The sequence below is a fragment of the Pseudophryne corroboree genome, chromosome 7 (assembly GCF_028390025.1).
Source record: "Pseudophryne corroboree isolate aPseCor3 chromosome 7, aPseCor3.hap2, whole genome shotgun sequence".
Classification (NCBI taxonomy): Eukaryota; Metazoa; Chordata; class Amphibia; order Anura; family Myobatrachidae; genus Pseudophryne; species Pseudophryne corroboree.
The window spans coordinates 186,641,127-186,658,190 of NC_086450.1; the positions used below are offsets into that span (position 1 = coordinate 186,641,127).

General features: G+C 43.1%; 2 protein-coding genes across 3 annotated transcripts in view; both read left to right on the forward strand.

The window, feature by feature from the left end:
• Positions 1–6,568, forward strand: part of PRKAG3 (protein kinase AMP-activated non-catalytic subunit gamma 3) — a 134,388-nt gene extending 127,820 nt beyond the window's left edge. The window contains exons 12-13 of one of the 2 annotated variants that reach the window (XR_010181991.1): positions 174–349; positions 1,237–6,568. Coding sequence is in view for 1 of the 2 variants with exons in the window: in XM_063933875.1 (XP_063789945.1) it covers positions 174–267; positions 1,237–1,259 (117 nt within the window). In the remaining variant the exon portion in view is untranslated. The remainder of the gene's footprint in view (positions 1–173; positions 350–1,236) is intronic. The other variant, XM_063933875.1, reaches the window with a different exon arrangement.
• Positions 6,569–15,571: 9,003 nt separating this feature from the next.
• SLC23A3 (solute carrier family 23 member 3) overlaps positions 15,572–17,064 on the forward strand; it is a 66,674-nt gene continuing 65,181 nt past the window's right edge. The window contains exon 1 of the mRNA XM_063932312.1: positions 15,572–15,670. Coding sequence (XP_063788382.1) covers positions 15,572–15,670 — 99 coding nt within the window. The remainder of the gene's footprint in view (positions 15,671–17,064) is intronic.

Below are 17,064 nucleotides of genomic sequence, written 5' to 3' on the forward strand. Positions count from 1 at the left end.
TGCCCAGAGACTTTTGCAGCCTTGCTAGCATCACGGGGCCGCCTTTTTTCTTCGCTGTCCGTAGACACAAGCGGCGCCTACTGTACCTAACCCTAATTATGGCCTGATTTCTGTGCTGTATATATTTAGCTGTCTCTTCTGTTTCATTGTCTTGTTCCTCCATCACTTGATAGGTTCATCGCCTGGTACTGGTGGATGCAGATCAGCGCCCCTGTGGGATTGTATCTCTATCTGACATCCTTCAAGCCCTGGTTTTAACCCCTGCAGGTATTGATGCCCTTAATTCCTAACCCTGGGAAGGCTCTTTTCTACCTTCACCCTGCACCTCCTTCTCCTCTCTAAGGCACAGGTACGCTCCCTACATCGCTTGGCAGGAGCAAACGTCCGTGTGAGAAATTGTCTGCACAGCTCAGCTCTGCACTTTGCACCGTGGAAGCTCAGAGCTCTGCACTTCTGCTCCACTTGAGGTTTTGTGTACTGCCTGAGATTTTGCTTATCTCTGCTGCTCTCTGAGATGTCCCTGGCATTGCTTCTCTGTCCTCAACACATGCAATCCCACTTAGATGTCTATTGTAAACAACATTGCTACTTATTCAGGTTTGTTAGCAAACCAAAAAAGAACACAACTGGGCAAGATGTAACATGTGCAGAAAGAGTTAGATTTGGGTGGGGGGTGTTCAAACTGAAATCTAAATTGCAGTGTAAAAATAAAGCAGCCAGTATCTACCATGCACAGAAACAATATAACCCACCCAAATCTAACTCTCCCTGCATATGTTACATCTGCCCCACCTGCAGTTCAACATGGTTTTGCCCAGTTGCTTGCTTTTTTGGTTTGCTAACCAACTTGAATAGCCGCCAATTTTTACAAATTGACATTGGACGATACGTGTGAAATTGCATGTTATTTATTGCAGATGCTAAGGAGGCGATCAAAATATTTTTGTGTTATGTTGCGTAAAAAGGAATAAACATATCAAAGAAATATTTTGAGTGTAGTTTTGTCTTTATCCTTTGTTAGTGTAGGTTCTAAAATGTATTGGGTGGTCATAAATAAATGAAAATTCATGGTTTTCTTTCACTGCAATACACGCATGATTTACTGTTGATGCGTTATGTGCTCTCCCTGTCCGTCACGGATAACATTATCTGAAGCCCCTGCTTTGTGGGTTTCCGACATTGCTTATGGTGTTATATGTCACTTCAGTAAAAGTTGCCTGTTTTCTGTTTTTACAGGTATAGATCGCAATTCCTTGTGATAGAATCTCAGGGGTGCACATGAAGCCAGCTCCAGCTCCCTGGACTACTTTGATAGGACATTTTGTGGGCAAAGGCCGGAACTGTGTCATCACAGGAGAGGATGAGCGATTGGAGGCTGTAGCGTTCAAATGAGAGTACGCATAAATACTGTCAGCCATCGCTTGGTACATTCCGGCCACATGAGAAGTCACCAACAGAGGGACAGGTCTTCTCAAAAATGGAAATGAAAAGTGTCTGAGGCTCCAGTTTGTGACAGAAGTGTAATTCTTTGGCTATTCGCTGTGATTATCAGAATGTGCAGGACGTTTCCTGATCCTGGAACCTTCACTGGGATGGAGAAAGAATATACTAGTTCCTGATTCAAGAAAGTGTGTTTTGTTGTTTCCTGCTAGAAGGTCTGGAGGGGAGCTCATATCTCTGTCCTGACACGAGAGCAGGACTCATTATTGTGTTGTATCCACAGATATATGCTGTTTACATTGTGCATAGCCATTGCATATATCTTATTTTCATTTGCTTAAAATTGTCACAGCAATTCTGTCCGAAATGTATCATCTATTGTATATCCTATTCCCTAAGTGTAGATCCCGAAATAATTCAGTTTATGCATAGTTCTGTATTGATTTCCATTGTTGCCAAAATTCTAAGCGAATTTACAGGAACATTCTGCTGCTGAGCCAATAAATCTGAGCCTGTCAGACATGGTTTATGTAGCTTAAGTCAGGGGTAGGCAACTGCTATGAATCTACACATCCTAAGAATGCCCTGTCACAGTTTTAGCATAGACTAGCAGGAAATCTTTCAGGGCATGCTGGGATGTGTAGTTCCACAGCAGCTGGAGTACCACACAATGCCTACCCTTGGTCTAAGTTATAGGCAATCTGGTATGCAGCAAGGGCCACCATCATAAAAGACACACCTTACTCTTAAACACTGTAATAAGAATAAACAGTCCCAATCCAGCCTCTCACTAATACCAGCAGGACATATCTCTCAGAAATTCTATATGCCGCTCAGACCCATCTGCTTTATAAAAGGCCCCACATGCTTCTCATACTATGTGAAGTTAAACCCACCAAATCCCCCCTCCCCCCCCCCCCCCCCCACACACACACACACTCACACACTCAAAATGTACGGCTAGGGTTAAAATTGACCCGTTCTGAGCATGGTATCCGGACTCCAGGTCGACAACAAAAAGGTCGACACACCTTAGTTCGACGCCAATTGGTCGACACACCTTAGGTCGACATGGACAAAAGGTCGACATGGAAAAAGGTCGACATGATTTTTTAATGGTTTTTTTTTCTTTTTTCGAACCTTTTCATACTTAACGATCCACGTGGACTACGATTGGAACGGTAATCTGTGCCAAGCGGAGCGGAGCGAAGGCACCATGCCCGAAGCATGGCGAGCGAACGCGGTGCACTAATTGGGGTTCCCGGTCACTCTACGAAGAAAACGACACCAAAAAAACATAAAAAATCATGTCGACCTTTTTCCATGTCGACCTTGTTCCATGTCGACCTTTTGTCCATGTCGACCTAAGGCGTGTCGACCAATTGGCGTTGACCTAAGGTGTGTCAACCTTTTTGTTGTCGACCCTGAGTCCCAGACCCCTGAGCATTGGGATCACAACCTCCAGTATTCGATACCAACTTGGGGGGTAATTCAGATTTGATGGCTGCTGTGCACAGCGGGTGATCAGGTCCTAACTGCGCATGCATTACAATGCGCACGCATCGCAATGCGCACGCACGTTGGACATCAACAACGGGCATCGTCGGTCAGCGAGGGGATGGTGTGAAAAAATTCGATCGCAAGGTGATTTACAGGAAGAGGCCGTTTGTGGGTGGTAACTGATCGTTTATTGGGAGTGTCTGGAAAAACGCAGGCGTGCCCAAGCGTTTTCAGGGAGGGTGTCTGACGTCAGCTCCGGCCCCGATCAGCCTGTTCTCATCGCACTGTAGCAGTAAGTTCTGGGATGTGCAGAGACTGCACAAAGTGGATTTTCGCAACTCGACATACACATGCGAACGCACACTTGCATGGAAAATTTACACTCCTCCTGGAGGCAGCGACTATCTGATCGCAGGACAGCAAAATTAGCGGCTCAGCGATCAGATCTGAATTACCCCCTCGGTATGGTGGACTTTGGTGTACTACAATAGCTATCATTATTTCATCACTAATTATAATGTATTTGTTTATATATTGAATGCATCTAATAAGTATTGACTTACAAAGCCTAGAAACTTAGAACAGTTAGTGAAAGTAGCATTATATATTATAAATTAAATGTGCAATTGTTGGTAAGTATTAAAACATAGTGACATTTGTGACACATTGTTAAAAGCTTGGCCCATCCCTGCATATTAAGGGCAGCTGGTAAATATGGAATTCCGTTTTCCTTCTGTGGATGTTTATAATACGTGGTAATAAATGTGCAAATCGAAGAATGTGGAGGAATATGCATTGTGTATCAGGTATAATAGTAATGTTTTTCCCTTTTAATCTTAATTCTTTGTATTAAGTAAAAATTTAGTCAAAATTGGGAAAGGGGTAGGGTTAACTTACTTCCATTTGCACCTGGCATCCACTTCAAAATGGAACATGTCGACTTCATTACAACACCACATTTGCTCAGCGGTAATGTCATACTGTCATTATACAGAGGGTTATTTCAGTGTCACTTTATTGCCATAGCATTACGTATTTAAAACGAGTATCCAGCAAGTAACTGAAAGCTGATGTAGTTGGATGTGGCACTAGATAGTTTAGCAACAACTGCTGACCAGTCCTGTTCTTTCAACCAACCTCTCTTGTTCTTTAGCTGGAAAATAATTTTCTGCCATACATTTGCAAACGGAACTGATTAAGAAACAGTGGGAATCCTGCGGAGCACCAATCCCTACCGAATTTCTGCTTAGGAGGACCTTATCAAAAACAGAGGATTGAGTGCCCCAAGTGGACACTTTCTTACATTTGTGCAAAGTGCGCTGGACATTGTGCATTGAGCATTGTGATTTTATCCACAAGTGAAGTAGTTATACAGTATTTGTACATTAAAAACATGTTATGAAATAAGCTCAGTGATGTCACTGAGACTGAGAGGGACACTTGCTCTGGGACTTTGGAATCAATGTGAATGACATTTGCTGGGTCTGCACTACCTTCCCCCTTCTCCAGCTCCATTCTGACTTGTTAAAAAAAATAAAACAACTATGCACTTTTGAGAAAGATACTTTTCTTATCATGTTAGTTTCCTATTCATTCATCTTTAACCATTTACAGCAAAGTATTAAGAAAAATAATTTCTCAACCAGTTTAATTCTATCCCCGGGAGGAATTCAATTAGCAGTGCCTTGTTCGCCCGGCTGAATTTGCTCGATACCCACTGCACTTTATGGCGGCAGGATCTCGCTCAAAAGTGTTCGCTGCCCCATAGGGTAGCAGGTGCTTTTGAGCAAAAGGGATGTGAATCAGCCAGGTGAACGGTGCGAATCAGGCTGCCGTTGCCGACATTTAATCATCACGGCATAGGCATTTTGCCCCCTTTGCTCACAACTGAACTCTCTCTCTCTCTCTCTCTCTCTCTTATATATAAAATCATGGAACTAGATATGGTTAGTGGAGGTCTTACCTAAAAGCCTGTGTGCAGGTTAGCTTCAAACCAGGAAGCATGTCTTATGTTTAAAACTAATATATAGCAATTGCCATGTTTATAATTCTGAGTGATAGAGTAAGATTGTCCTGTTTATAAAGTATAGAGAATACAGCTATGCAGCGTAGATTGTCCATAATATATACAGTGCCTTGCTAAAGTATTCACCCCCCTGGATTTTTACCTATTTTGTTACATTACAACCTGTAATTTAATTTATTTATTTTTTTATCTTAATTTTATGTGATGGATATGCACAAAATAGTCTAAGATGGTGAAGTGAAATGAGAAAAATGTATATAAAAAAGAAGTTTTATAAATAAAAATGTGAAAATTGGCATGTGCAAATGTATTCACCCCCTTTGCTATGAAGCCCCTCAAACGTTCTGGTGCAACCAATTACCTTCAGAGGTCACATAATAAGTGAAATGAAGTCCACCTGTGTGCAATCAAAGTGTCACATGATCTGTCAGTATAAACACACCTTATCTGAAAGGCCCCAGAGGCTGCAACATCACTAAGCAAGAGGCATCACACCATGAAGACTAATGAGCTCTCTAAACAAGTCAGGGACAAAGTTATTGAGAAGTAGAAGTCAGGGTTGGGTTATAAAAAATATATCCAAATCTTTGATGATCCCCCGGAGTACCATCAAATCCATCATCTTCAAATGGAAAGAACATGGTACCACAACAAACCTGCCAAGAGAGGGCTGGCCACCAAAACTCACAGACCGGGCAAGGAGGGCATTAATCAGAGAGGCAGCACAGAGACCAAAGGTAACCCTGAAGGATCTGCACAGCAGAGACTGGTGTATCTGTGCATTGTGACCACAATAAGCCATACACTCCACAGAGCTGGGCTTTATGGAAGAGTGGCCAGAAAAAAAAACATTACTTAGTGCTAAAAATAAGTAGGTATGTTTTGAGTTTGCCAAAAGGCATGTGAACGACTCACCAAATGTATGGAGGAAGGTGCTCTGGTAAGATGAGACTAAAATTTTACTTTTCAGCCACCAAGGAAAACGCTATGTCTGGCACAAACCCAACACATCCCATCACCCCATGAACACCATCCCCACAGTAAAACATGGTGGTGGCAGCATCATGCTGTGTGGATGTTTTTCAGCAGCAGGGACTGGGAAACTGTTTCGAGTTGAGGGGAAGATGAATGGTGCTAAATACAGGGATATTCTTGAGCAAAACCTGTTTCAGTCTGCCTGTGATTTGAGACTGGGACGGAGGTTCACGTTCCAGCAGGACAGTGACCCGAAGCATACTGCTAAAGCAACACTTGAGTGGTTTAAGGGGAACCATTTAAATGTGTTGGAATGGCCTAGTCAAAGCCTAGATCTCAATCCAATTAAGAATCTGTGGTCAGACTTGAAGATTGCTGTTCACAAGCAGAAACCACCCAACATGAAGGAGCTGGAGCAGTTTTGCCTTGAGGAATAGGCAAAAATCTAAGTGGCAAGATGTGGCAAGCTCATAGAGACTTATCCAAAGCGACTTGCAGCTGTAATTGCCGCAAAAGGTGGCTCTACAAAGTACTGACTTTAGGGGGGTGAATAGTAATGCACACTGAAGTTTTCTGTTATTTTGTCCTATTTGTTGTTTGTTTCACAATAAAAATTGTTTTTTTAAAGTTGTAGCCATGTTCTGTAAATGAAATGATGCAAACCTTCAAACAATCTATTTTAATTCCAGGTTGTGAGGCATCAAAACATGAAAAATGCAAAGAGGAGTGAATACGGTAGCAAGGCACTGTATGGTGTGTGCAGAGCTTTAGTGTCACACACCAGAGCATGCACCCCAGATATAGGAGTGGTGAGTGCAATATATATATATATATATATATATATATATGTATATATATATATTAGGGATTTGCACTGGGCATTTTTCGGGTTTTGTGTATTGTTTTTTGATTCGGTTCCGTGGTCGTGTTTTGGATTCGGACGCGTTTTGGCAAAACCTCCCTTAAGAATTTTTGTTGGATTTGGGTGGGTATTTTTTTTCAAAAACCTCTCAAAAACAGCCTAAATCATAGAATTTGGGGGTAATTTTGATCCTATAGTATTATTAACCTCAATAACCATAATTTCCACTCATTTCCAGTCTATTCTGAACACCTCACAATATTATTTTTAGTCCTAAAATTTGCACCAACGTCGCTGGATGACTAAGCTAAGCGACCCAAGTGGGCGGCACAAACACCTGGGCCATCTAGGAGTGGCACTGCAGTGTCAGACAGGATGGCACTTAAAAAAATAGTACCCAAACAGCACATGATGCAAAGATAAATAAATAAAAAAAGAGGTGCAAGATGGAATTGTCCTTGGGCCCTCCCACCCACCCTTATGTTGTATAAACAGGACATGCACACTTTAACAAACCCATCATTTCAGCGACAGGATCTGCCACACGACTGTGGCTGAAATGACTGGTTGGTTTGGGCCCCAACCAAAAAAGAAGCAATCAATCTCTCCTTGCACAAACTGGCTCTACAGAGGCAAGATGTCCACCTCCTCCTCATCGTCCGATTCCTCACCCCTTTCACTGTGTACATCCCTCTCCTCACAGAGTATTAATTCGTCCCCACTGGAATCCACCATCACAGGTCCCTGTGTTCTTTCTGGAGGCAATTGCTGGTAAATGTCTCCACGGAGGAATTGATTATAATTCATTTTGATGAACATCATCTCCACATTTTCTGGAAGTAACCTCCTACGCCGATCGCTGACAAGGTTACTGGATGCACTAAACACTCTTTCGGAGTACACACTGGAGGGGGGGCAACTTAGGTAAAATAAAGGCAGTTTGTGCAAGAGCCTCCAAATTGCCTCTTTTTCCTGCCAGTATACGTACGGACTGTCTGACATGCCTACTTGGATGCTGTCACTCATATAATCCTCCACCATTCTTTCAATGGTGACAGAATCATATGCAGTGACAGTAGACGACATGTCAGTTATCGTTGGCAGGTCCTTCAGTCCGGACCAGATGTCAGTTTTCGCTCCTGACTGCCCTGCATCACCGCCAGCGGGTGGTTTTGGAAATTTTATCCTTTTCCTGGCAGCTCCAGTGGCAGTAGAAAATGAAGGAGGAGCTGTTGGTGGGTCACGTTCCGCTTGACTTGACAATTGTCTCACCAGCAGGTCTTTGAACATCTGCAGACTTTTGTCTCCCGGAAAGAGAGATACAACGTAGGCTTTAAACCTAGGATCGAGCACGGTGGCCAAAATGTAGTGCTCTGATTTCAACAGATTGACCACCCGTGAATCCTGGTTAAGTGAATGAAGGGCTCCATCCACAAGTCCTACATGCCTAGCGGAATCGCTCCGTTTTAGCTCCTCCTTCAATCTCTCCAGCTGCTTCTGCAAAAGCCTGATGAGGGGAATGACCTGATTCAGGCTGGCAGTGTCTGAACTGACTTCACATGTGGCAAGTTCAAAGGGTTGCAGAACCTTGCACAACGTTGAAATCATTCTCCACTGCGCTTGAGTCAGGTGCATTCCCCCTCCTTTGCCTCGTAGGCAGATGTATAGGCTTGAATGGACTTTTGCTGCTCCTCCATCCTCTGAAGCATATAGAGGGTTGAATTCCACCTCGTTACCACCTCTTGCTTCAGCTGATGGCAGGGCATGTTCAGGAGTGTTTGCTGGTGCTCCAGTCTTCGGCATGCGGTGGCTGAATGCCGAAAGTGGCCCGCAATTCTTCGGGCCACCAACAGCATCTCTTGCATGCCCCTGTCCTTTTTTTAAAAAATTCTGCACCACCAAATTCATTGTATGTGCAAAACATGGGACGTGCTGGAATTTGCCCACATGTAATGCACGCACAATATTGGTGGCGTTGTCCGATGTCACAAATCCCCTGGAGAGTCCAATTGGGGTAAGCCAATCTGCAATGATGTTCCTCAGTTTCCGTAAGAGGTTGTCAGCTGTGTGCCTCTTATGGAAAGCGGTGATACAGAGCGTAGCCTGCCTAGGAACGAGTTTGCATTTGCGAGATGCTGCTACTGGTGCCGCCGCTGCTGTTGTTGCTGCGGGAGGCAATACATCTACCCAGTGGGCTGTCACAGTCATATAGTCCTTAGTCTGTCCTGCTCCACATGTCCGTAGTTAAGTGGACATTGGGTACAACTGCATTTTTTCGGACACTGGTGACTCTTTTTCTGATGTCTGTGTACATTCTCGGTATCGCCTGCCTAGAGAAGTGGAACCTAGATGGTATTTGGTACTGGGGACACACTACCTCAAGCAATTCTCTAAGTCCCTGTAAACTAACAGCAGATACCGGACGCACGTCTAATACCAACATAGTTGTCAAGGCCTGAGTTATCCGCTTTGCAACAGGATGACTGCTGTGATATTTCATCTTCCTTGCAAAGGACTGTTGGACAGTCAGTTGCTTACTGGAAGTAGTACAAGTGGTCTTCCGACTTCCCCTCTGGGATTACGATCGACTCCCAGCAGCAACAACAGCAGCGCCAGCAGCAGTAGGCGTTACACTCAAGGATTCATCGGAGGAATCCCAGTTAGGAGAGGACTCGTCACACTTGCCAGTGACATGGCCTGCAGGACTACTGGCGTTCCTGTCTAAGGAGGAAATTGACATTGAAGGAGTTGGTGGTGTGGTTTGCAGGAGCTTGGGTACAAGAGGAAGAAGGGATTTAGTTGTCAGTGGACTGCTTCCGCTGTCACCCAAAGTTTTTGAACTTGTCAATGACTTCTGATGAATGCGCTTCAGGTGACGTATAAGGGAGGATGTTCCTAGGTGGTTTACGTCCTTACCCCTATTTATTACAGCTTGACAAAGGCAACACACGGCTTGACACCAGTTGTCCGCATTTCTGTTGAAATAATTCCACACTGAAGAGGTGATTTTTTTTGTATTTTGACAAGGCATGTCAATGGCCTTATTCAACCCACGGACAACAGGTGTTGTCTCCCCGGGTGCCTGACTTAAACAAACCACCTCTCCATCAGAATCCTCCTTGTCAATTTCCTTCTCAGCGCCAGCAACACCCATATCCTCATCCTGGTGTACTTCAACAGTGACATCTTCAATTTGAATATCAGGAACTGGACTGTGGGTGCTCCTTCCAGCACTTGCAGGGGGCGTGCAAATGGTGGAAGGAGCCACCTCTTCCCGTCCAGTGTTGGGAAGGTCAGGCATCACAACCGACACAATTGGACACTCCTTGAGGATTTGTGATTTAGAAGAACGCACAGTTCTTTGCTGTACTTTTGCCAGCGTAATTCTTTTCATTTTTCTAGCGGGAGGATGAGTGCTTCCATCCTCATGTGAAGCTGAACCACTAGCCATGAACATAGGCCAGGGCCTCAGCCGTTCCTTACCACTCCGTGTCGTAAATGGCATATTGGCAAGTTTACGCTTCTCCTCAGACGCTTTTAATTTAGATTTTTGGGTCATTCTACTGAACTTTTGTTTTTTGGATTTTACATGCTCTCTACTATGACATTGGGCATCGGCCTTGGCAGACGATGTTGATGGCATTGAATCGTCTCTGCCATGAGTAGTGGCAGCGGCTTCAGCACTAGGTGGAAGTGGATCTTGATCTTTCCCTATTTTACCCTCCACATTTTTGTTCTCCATTTTTTAATGTGTGGAATTATATGCCAGTAATATATCTGGAATTAGACGGCAGTAATGTCTGGAATTAGATACTACTAGATAGATACCAGATACCACTGTGACTGGAATGATGATGACCTATGCACAGTGACAGGACACTACACTACCACAGCACCCTACAGCAGCAAGATGCAGCACAAGACACTGGACTTTTAGTCACCACAATGCAGCACTGATACTGAGCACAGATATTGAGCACTGTTCAGGATACTAGAACTGACACTGGGCAGCGAGAACAGCATTGGACTACTGTAATATACTACTATATACTGGTCACCACAATGCAGCAATGATAATAATGAGCACAGATATTGAGCACTGTTCAGGATACTAGAACTGACACGGAGCAGCAAAATACAGCACTGGACTACTGTACTGTACTGTACTACTATATACTGGTCACCACAATGCAGCAATGATAATAATGAGCACAGATATTGAGCACTGTTCAGGACAATAGAACTGTCACTGGGCAGCGAGAACAGCACTGGACTACTGTACTGTACTACTATATACCGGTCAGTGGTCACCACAATGCAGCAATGATAATAATGAGCACAGATATTGAGCACTGTTCAGGATAATAGAACTGACACTGGGCAGCGAGAACAGCACTGGACTACTGTACTGTACTACTATATACTGGTCACCACAATGCAGCAATGATATTAATGAGCACAGATACTGAGCACTGTTCAGGATAATAGAACTGACACTGGGCAGCGAGAACATCACTGGGCTACTGTACTGTACTACTATATACTGGTCACCACAATGCAGCAATGATAATAATGAGCACAGATATTGAGCACTGTTCAGGATAATAGAACTGACACTGGGCAGCGAGAACAGCACTGGACTACTGTACTACTATATACTGGTCAGTGCTCCCCACAATGCAGCAATGATAATAATGAGCACAGATATTGAGCACTGTTCAGGATAATAGAACTGACACTGGGCAGTGAGAACAGCACTGGACTACTGTACTGTACTACTATATACTGGTCAGTGGTCACCACAATGCAGCAATGATAATGAGCACAGATATTGAGCACTGTTCAGGATAATAGAACTGACACTGGGCAGCGAGAACAGCACTGGACTACTGTACTGTACTACTATATACTGGTCAGTGGTCACCACAATGCAGCAATGATAATGAGCACAGATATTGAGCACTGTTCAGGATAATAGAACTGACACTGGACAACGAGAACAGCACTGGACTACTGTACTGTACTACTATATACTGGTCACAACAATGCAGCAATGATAATAATGAGCAGAGATATTGAGCACTGTTCAGGATAATAGAACTGACACTGGGCAGCGAGAACTGCACTGGACTACTGTACTGTACTACTATATACTGGTCAGTGGTCACCACAACGCAGCAATGATAATAATGAGCACAGATATTGAGCACTGTTCAGGATAATAGAACTGACATGGAGCAGCAAAATACAGCAATGGACTACTGTACTATACTACTATATACTCAGTGGTCAGTGGTCACCACAATGCAGCAATGATAATAATGAGCACAGATATTGAGCACTGTTCAGGATAATAGAACTGACACTGGGCAGCGAGAACAGCACTGGACTACTGTACTGTACTACTATATACTGGTCAGTGGTCACCACAATGCAGCAATGATAATGAGCACAGATATTGAGCACTGTTCAGGATAATAGAACTGACACTGGGCAGCGAGAACAGCACTGGACTACTGGACTACTATATACTGGTGAGTGCTCACCACAATGCAGCAATGATAATAATGATCACAGATATTGAGCACTGTTCAGGATAATAGAACTGACACTGGGCAGTGAGAACAGCACTGGACTACTATATACTGGTCAGTGGTCACCACAATGCAGCAATGATAATGAGCACAGATATTGAGCACTATTCAGGATAATAGAACTGACACTGGGCAGCGAGAACAGCACTGGACTACTGGACTACTATATACTGGGCAGTGCTCACCACAATGCAGCAATGATAATAATGAGCACAGATATTGAGCACTGTTCAGGATAATAGAACTGACACTGGGCAGTGAGAACAGCACTGGACTACTGTACTGTACTACTATATACTGGTCAGTGGTCACCACAATGCAGCAATGATAATGAGCACAGATATTGAGCACTGTTCTGGATAATAGAACTGACACTGGGCAGTGAGAACAGCACTGGACTACTGTACTGTACTACTATATACCGGTCAGTGGTCACCACAATGCAGCAATGATAATAATGAGCACAGATATTGAGCACTGTTCAGGATAATAGAACTGACATTGGGCAGCGAGAACAGCACTGGACTATTGTACTGCACTACTATATACTGGTCACCACAATGCAGCAATGATAATAATGAGCACAGATATTGAGCACTGTTCAAAATAATAGAACTGACACTGGGAAGCGAGAACAGCACTGAACTACTGTACTGTACTACTATATACTGGTCACCACAATGCAGCAATGATAATAATGAGCAGAGATATTGAGCACTGTTCAGGATAATAGAACTGACATGGAGCAGCAAAATACAGCAATGGACTACTGTACTATACTACTATATACTCAGTGGTCACCACAATGCAGCAATGATAATAATGAGCACAGATATTGAGCACTGTTCAGGATAATAGAACTGACACTGGGCAGCGAGAACAGCACTGGACTACTGTACTGTACTACTATATACTGGTCAGTGGTCACCACAATGCAGCAATGATAATAACGAGCACAGATATTGAGCACTGTTCAGGATAATAGAACTGACACTGGGCAGCGAGAACAGCACTGGACTACTGTACTGTACTACTATATACTGGTCACCACAATGCAGCAATGATAATAATGAGCACAGATATTGAGCACTGTGCAGGATAATAGAACTGACACTGGGCAGCGAGAACAGCACTGGACTACTGTACTGTACAACTATATACTGGTCTCCACAATGCAGCAATGATAATGAGCACAGATATTGAGCACTTTTTAGGATAATAGAACTGACACGGAGCAGCAAAATACAGCAATGGACTACTGTACTGTACTACTATATACTGGTCAGCACAATGCAGCACTGATACTGGGCACAGATATTGAGCTGATATTTAGCTGATATTGGGCTATTCAGGCAGAGAATGTAGCCACGTCCTCTCCGCTCAATCTACAATGCACGAGTGAAAATGGCGGCGACGCATGGCTCTTTATATGGAATCCGAATCTCGTGAGAATCCGACAACGGGATGATGACACTTTCCCCCATTCGGGTTTTGCGAGTAAGGCGGGAAGAACCAAGGCTGCCTCGGACCCATGCAAACCACGTGAAGTTCGGTGGGGGGGGGGGGGGATCTCGACGAACCAAACCCGCTCATCTCTAATATATATATATGCACACACACACACACACACACACACACACACACACACACTATACGGGCTACAGGATCTGCAATACTACGATATATGCATAACAATGTTTGGCCAAGTTCGTTCTCGTTTGGCCTATATAGGAGCTGTTAAAAGTTTCAGCCCAGTTGCCAAATATTTAAATTGTTTACCAGTCTTCAGCGGACTACTGCTTAACCTTAATCATAGTTATATAAAAGAGTTACTAGTACCACTCACAAATATATCTGTACATATTTCAGGCGACTTTTGGAATAAAAAAATATATGAAATAATACACTTTGTGTGGGAAATATGCCTTTACCTGGGACACCACCTCTAAGGGGCTGATTCTGATAGATTACCTTTATTATGAAAGCGTAGTGTATGTTGTGCGCATCTGCTGTGCACATTCCTTAAAAAGTGGCCACATACACCCATGCACGTGATTTGTGTGATTTTGACACTAGGGCCAACTTGTGCCTGGGGAGGCCATGTACCGTAGTCACATGTTCACACCACTGTACATACATTCAGACCAGGACATCAATATATACGCCAGAGAAAGCTGTATTATATGATGGTGGTCAAGGCTAAGTGCAGATAGCGACTAATCATGATGGTCTACTGTACCACTGTTTGGAAATGCACTACTATTTGGGTATACATTATACTTTCTTGTGTACGTTTAAGTAATGTATTTTTCTGACATGAGTTGTTTCTGATGTAATAGAGAAGGACGTGAAGGGTTACTGATGACTAAGTGAATATGTACAGCTAATCATCAGTAGTGTTTGGTATCTCAATGGCTATTGCCATGGTTGTGTCAAACTTAGGGACGGTAGACAGAGTAGTATGTAAGTGATGGATCAGTCAGTCCTACAATCCTCTAGTCACTAGCGTACCACTTACTACAAACAATGGATACATCCCAGCTGTTCCAAAATTTAGACAGTACAATCTCAATTTGGGTGGGAAAGCCTTAATTGAGAGCTGTATCCCTCTGTCCAGATCGGCATAGCTTTGATCCAATTGGAACAGTAGGATGGGAGGTATGTTCCATTCACTACTTTTCCAGCAATGCCACTCTGAGCTGGATTCAGCGGATAAAGCCAAAATGTTTTCTGAAAAATCCATTGTAATGTTTAATTTTTTGGGGGGTTATTAAGTTGTTGTTACAGGTCGCTTTAAAAATAAAGATGTCGGGTTAAGGTGTCCACTAATCGTTGAGATGGTTTCCTCTGACTCAGAAAATGTCTTTCCATCAAGTTTGCTTCACCATACGAATGCCAGTCCTCTACCTCCAACCTCGGCAACAGCGTTCCTAGAAAATCAATGTGACCTACACAAGAGAATGAGGTTATTGTGCAAGCAAGTGTATCACCAAGGTTAATGACTGACTGAAGATGGGTATACAAGAAACATACAAAGGTTGCCAGTTCACCCTGGTTACTAGGAAAGCGTCTTCTGCCTGTGACCCTCCTTCTCATCTCTATATCTACAAAAAACAGTGGCCTCAGCCATTCTATTCATGTGCAGCATAGAAGTCTCTGCAACCAGGCATAAAGATGTCTATGATTTGCTGTGGAACCAAAGCTTCACGGAAGTCCTCCTACAGACTACATCACACTCCACCTTGGCTTCTCAGCTTCTTGTTTGCACTTCAAGTAAGTGAATATTGACTTGATATGTACTAATATCCAGGGAGATAATTAAAGCACCTTGGCTCTGTTCAGCGTATATATATGGCCCATACTAAGTTTACCATAGAGGCAAACTTGGCATATAACTTGGCAGCACTCTAAAATGGGACAGCAGAGAAATCAATTTATGTTAGTTGTTTTTCCTGAAACAGATAAAGGAATAAGGGATGGAGGCATGGTAAAGTTGTGGTGTATTTATGCATAGACGCTTAGAGCAGCTTCAACACTAAATACAGCCTCAGTCTGTCCACCTACAGTATGTTAAATGTTACATGCACTTTCAGTTCTTATGTACAGAGACACTTCTTAAAAAGGGGAGCAAACTGCAATGTACACTTCTGAGTGCACAATCGTGCCTTCTAAGGATATACTGTAGTATTAGGCTCTATATAAGGCCTATGTAGCTCTGCAAATGCTTTAGAAGTGCTTTCCTCTCGCATAATTAATAACTACAATTGTCTTTCATGACCATTCACGGGGATATCACAGATTTCATTGTTCTTTTCACCCATGTCCAATATACAGCTGCATATTGCATACTTCATATTACTATAAGAAATATACAACTCAAATATGCAGCTATCCCAGTCAGATTAAACATACACACTAACAACAGGTTTAAAAATGCAATATGCTTGGCCTCTGCCTTAGAATTATTATATTTATTTTATTAGCCTATATTTATTTAGTAACCTCTCAGTTTAGGCATATCTTAGATACATCATATACAGTTGTAACCAAATCATAAAAATATAATAATACATTAAAATTACAAGCATGTACCTCGTTCACACAGAAAGTCAAATTACCGGGTTAAGAAGTTCTATCCAGTACTTTGCCGATAAACACGTGTCCTTTTTTCTGTGTGAAAGGGTCAACCCAGGTTGAAATTCCCATGACTTCGATACCGGAATTTACCAGACTCGGAGATCAGGGAATTTCGACCTGGGTTGACCCTTCCACACAGAAGTAGTACTCGTGTTGATCTGCAAATTACCGGGTAGAACTATTTCATCCGGTAATTTGCTTCACTGTGTGAAAGGGGGGTCAGGCTGGGTCCAGCTAAGCAACCCGGCATTGAATAGCTGGAAAAAAGTTGGGAATTTCAGATGTTTCTGTCTGAATAGGGTATTATGGAGCTGTGCTCGAAATTTTAAAAAATGTCAGGTAGGGCTCAAAATTAAATGACTCGGGAAGGATATTGCAAATATAGAGATGTCAGTAGAGGGAGAAACAGAGGGCCTTATTCAGGTTTGTTAGCAAACCAAAAAAGTTAGCAATTGGGCAAAACCATGTTGCACTGCAGATGGTGCAGATGTAACATAGTAACTAAGGTTGAAAAAAGACAATTGTCCATC